Genomic DNA, 3,571 nt, shown 5'->3' on the forward strand with positions numbered 1-3,571 from the left:
AGCACAACGGTTCTTCGATGGTCCCACAACATAGATCTATTGGATCATGATGGAGTTCTGACGTTGAGCACCGTTGATCGACGTTGACCACTACCGCCTCACCATCAGCTTTTTTTTACAATTTAAATATATTATTTTATCAAGAAAATATCAAATTTAATACAACAAAACCATTGACTACCAGTCTACCATGGTTTTTTTATAAATTAAAAATATCAAATTTAATATATTATTCAGATTTTATTCTATAAAAAAGATAATAAAAATCAAATTTAATACAACAATACGGTTGACTACCATGATTATTTTTTGCAACATTGACTACCACGGTTGACTCATAAAAACATTCCTTTTTTTTTCTTTCTTTCTTTTAGTTTTTAATATAAATATTTTTATTTACAAAAATGTTAAGTGGGTAATGAAGCCCCTCTAGACACATTTTATTTGAATCAAATCAAAAAGGATTCTTCCTTCAAAAAAATAATAAAAACGGTTCTCAAAAACTCTTCTCGATTTTACTTTCCACAGCTTTGGTTTTAAAGAAACTTCCACAACTTGTTAGTTACATTTCAATTCCTTCATTTCATTTTTTCCTATAAATACTTGCTTCTACAACTGCACCTAACCACTCATTACTGTTAGTTACCATTCATTCACAAAGAAAAAACCAATTCACCATTCTTAATTTTCCTTCATCTCTCTCAAAGATATTTTCTCTAATATCTTCAAAGCTTCATCATCAACATCATGGATATTGCACATTTTATATTTGGAGTATTTGGTACGTTCATAATCTTTTTTATATTCTTGGTTTTTTTTTTTTTTTTTTGGAATTCTGTTTTCTCTGTTTCTCATTTTCTTTCTTGTGATGCAGGAAATGCTTTTGGCCTTTTTCTCTTCTTGGCTCCAATGTATAGATTCATTTCTTTAAATTTTTCCACTTTTTGAGTATTTTTGCAATGACCCTTTTAATCTTTTTCATTTCTTGTTCTTTATGGTGTATAAAAATTTAATCTTTTTTGTAGAATCACGTTCAAGAGGATCATTGTCAACAAATCAACTGAAAAATTCTCTGGTGTTCCTTACCCTATGACACTTCTCAACTGTCTTCTTTCTGCTTGGTAACTTTCTTTTCTTGTTCTTGTGGCGGTTATGTTTGTTACTTCTGTTATTTACCTTTGTTTTGCATCATTTTCATATAAACTTCATATATTAAGATAAATGAGACTTTGATTAAGAAAATTCTTTCTATGTGACCATATAGTGCAATTTCTAGAACTAAAATAGTACTAGTTGATTTTTCTTTAAATGCCAAATTTTGGCTTAGAACCAAATTCTTTAAATGAAAATGAAAATGTTAATTTAATTTCTAGTATTGTAACTTATAGATCATGTTCTGATTTGTGTATATGTAACAATTTTCAGGTATGGTTTACCATTTGTGTCACCAGACAACATACTTGTAACAATCATAAATGGAACAGGAGCAGTTATTGAAATCATATATGTTTTCATTTTCATAGTGTTTGCACCTAAGAAGGAGAAGCTGAAAATAAGTGGCTTATTTGCCTTTGTAATAACAGTGTTTGCAGCTGTTGTTTTCATTTCTCTGTTTGCTTTGCATGGTAATTCAAGGAAAGTGTTTTGTGGTTTTGCTGCTGCAATATTTTCAATCATCATGTATGGTTCACCACTCTCAATTATGGTAAGTTTTGTTTATACTTTATATCTTAATTATTGTGTGTTTGTTACCTTATCCTTATCTTGTCCTTGGAATTTAAATCATGTACCTTATCCCTATCTTAATTAACCACCTTAATTAGGATATTTGATCTCTAGTTAGCATCTAACTGTATTTCTAAGCCATAGGTTTTTTGGATCCGCTATAAAATTAATCATCTCAATGTATTTTTAAGACTCGAGTTTTTTTAGATTCGTTATGAAACTAATCATCGAAACGGTAGAAGTACCAACTTATTTATGTTGATATTTTTAACTGCTTTACAAAGTCCTATAAGAGTCATCTTTGAATGAGACATGTAAAATCAAGTGTTTAACTAAATAAAGTATAATGCCTAATGCATAAAATCTGTTTCCTTTTTTGACCTATAAAATCCAGATCTACAAGCATTTTCTGTTGTTCTTTTTCTGTTTTGGTGATTTACTTCTCCTTTTGTTAATCATTGTTTTCATTATTGTAAGAATTCCACATGATCATTCACTTTTAAAATACTATAAACCCTACACAAAATTCATTTAGGAATGTGTCCTTATTCATTTTTCATCATGAAATAGTTGTTGATGTCCAATTTATTTTCTTAATATTTATGTGTGCAGAGACTAGTGATCAAAACAAAGAGTGTGGAGTTCATGCCATTCTTCCTTTCACTATTTGTCTTTCTATGTGGTACCTCATGGTTCATCTTTGGCCTATTAGGACGTGACCCATTTATTTTTGTAAGTACTCAATAATCACTTCAATTATTATTATTTGTATAATAAGAATATGAAATTTAAATTATGTACTAGGAATAATGAAATGACATGTGACTGATTAATAGTTTAATACCATTTGCATTGTATTTGGCAATGAAAGTGACAAAATGATGGGGCAATTTTGTGATTTGTAGGTACCAAATGGAGTGGGGTCATTTTTAGGGACATTGCAACTAATATTGTATTTCATATACCGAGGCAATAAAGGGAATGCAAAAACACCAACAACAAAAGAAGAAGCAATGGAAATGGGCACTGCAAAACCAATGGGAGAAGGAGAACTCAAAGGGGACACGACTTAGGACACGTGTTAGTTTAAAACTTGTTTACACATACAACATAAACCTCGGTTATGTTTGTCACTATTTGGCACCAATTTATAAGTAGCACTATTCTATCTTTGTTGTAATCTTACTTCTTTGTTATGGAAATTGCAATTCTAGAGTTGTGATATATATGCATGCTTTGTCTGAAATTTATCTATATGGTGTAGATTAGAAGAGTCTACATAATTTCACGTTGAAAGTGAGGTCACCCTTTAAATTTTTTAGAGAAAAGTATTTGATGGTAGTAGTGTCGCATTAATGTAAGATTTCTATAGTTTTTTCCTAAAAAATTGCTTTAGAAAAACACATGTGTGAAAAGCACAAGTGACATGCAAAATCATTTGACCAACTTGTATCGAAAAATACCAAGTCTCACACAGTCATACTTGAAGTTTCTATTTATATGCAATGTTTTTAACGATTAGACAATTGCAATTGATTGACGGTGTAAAATATATCCGCAATGATTGTGTATACAAATAAAATTCATCAAATGACCCATATAAGTTTCAGTTTAATGGATATATTATGTGACTGTGTAAATACTAACATCTAATAAGAATAACTATATATATTTATGCACATATACCATAAAGTGGAGTATAGTTTGGATTTACACGGTCGGTGTGTATCCTATTTTCTCTAAGTTTTTCCCAATTTTAAAACATATTATGTTATTTAAGTACAATTAAAAAAACCGGAAATATATTTGTAGCAGAGCACATAGTATTGAAGAGCATCAAGTTTTT

At 29.7% G+C, this 3,571-nt stretch overlaps 1 protein-coding gene across 1 annotated transcript; it reads left to right on the forward strand.

Moving 5' to 3' along the window:
- The first annotated feature begins 458 nt into the window (after positions 1 to 458).
- On the forward strand, positions 459 to 2,971 carry LOC25482421 (bidirectional sugar transporter SWEET1). Its single transcript, XM_013610973.3, has 6 exons — positions 459 to 781; positions 875 to 911; positions 1,026 to 1,121; positions 1,426 to 1,705; positions 2,338 to 2,457; positions 2,631 to 2,971. Exons 1-6 carry the CDS (start codon positions 748 to 750, stop codon positions 2,796 to 2,798), a joined length of 735 nt encoding a protein of 244 aa, XP_013466427.1. The 5' UTR covers positions 459 to 747; the 3' UTR covers positions 2,799 to 2,971.
- Positions 2,972 to 3,571: the final 600 nt, after the last annotated feature.

Source organism: Medicago truncatula, chromosome 1 (genome assembly GCF_003473485.1).
Source record: "Medicago truncatula cultivar Jemalong A17 chromosome 1, MtrunA17r5.0-ANR, whole genome shotgun sequence".
NCBI classification, from domain to species: Eukaryota; Viridiplantae; Streptophyta; class Magnoliopsida; order Fabales; family Fabaceae; genus Medicago; species Medicago truncatula.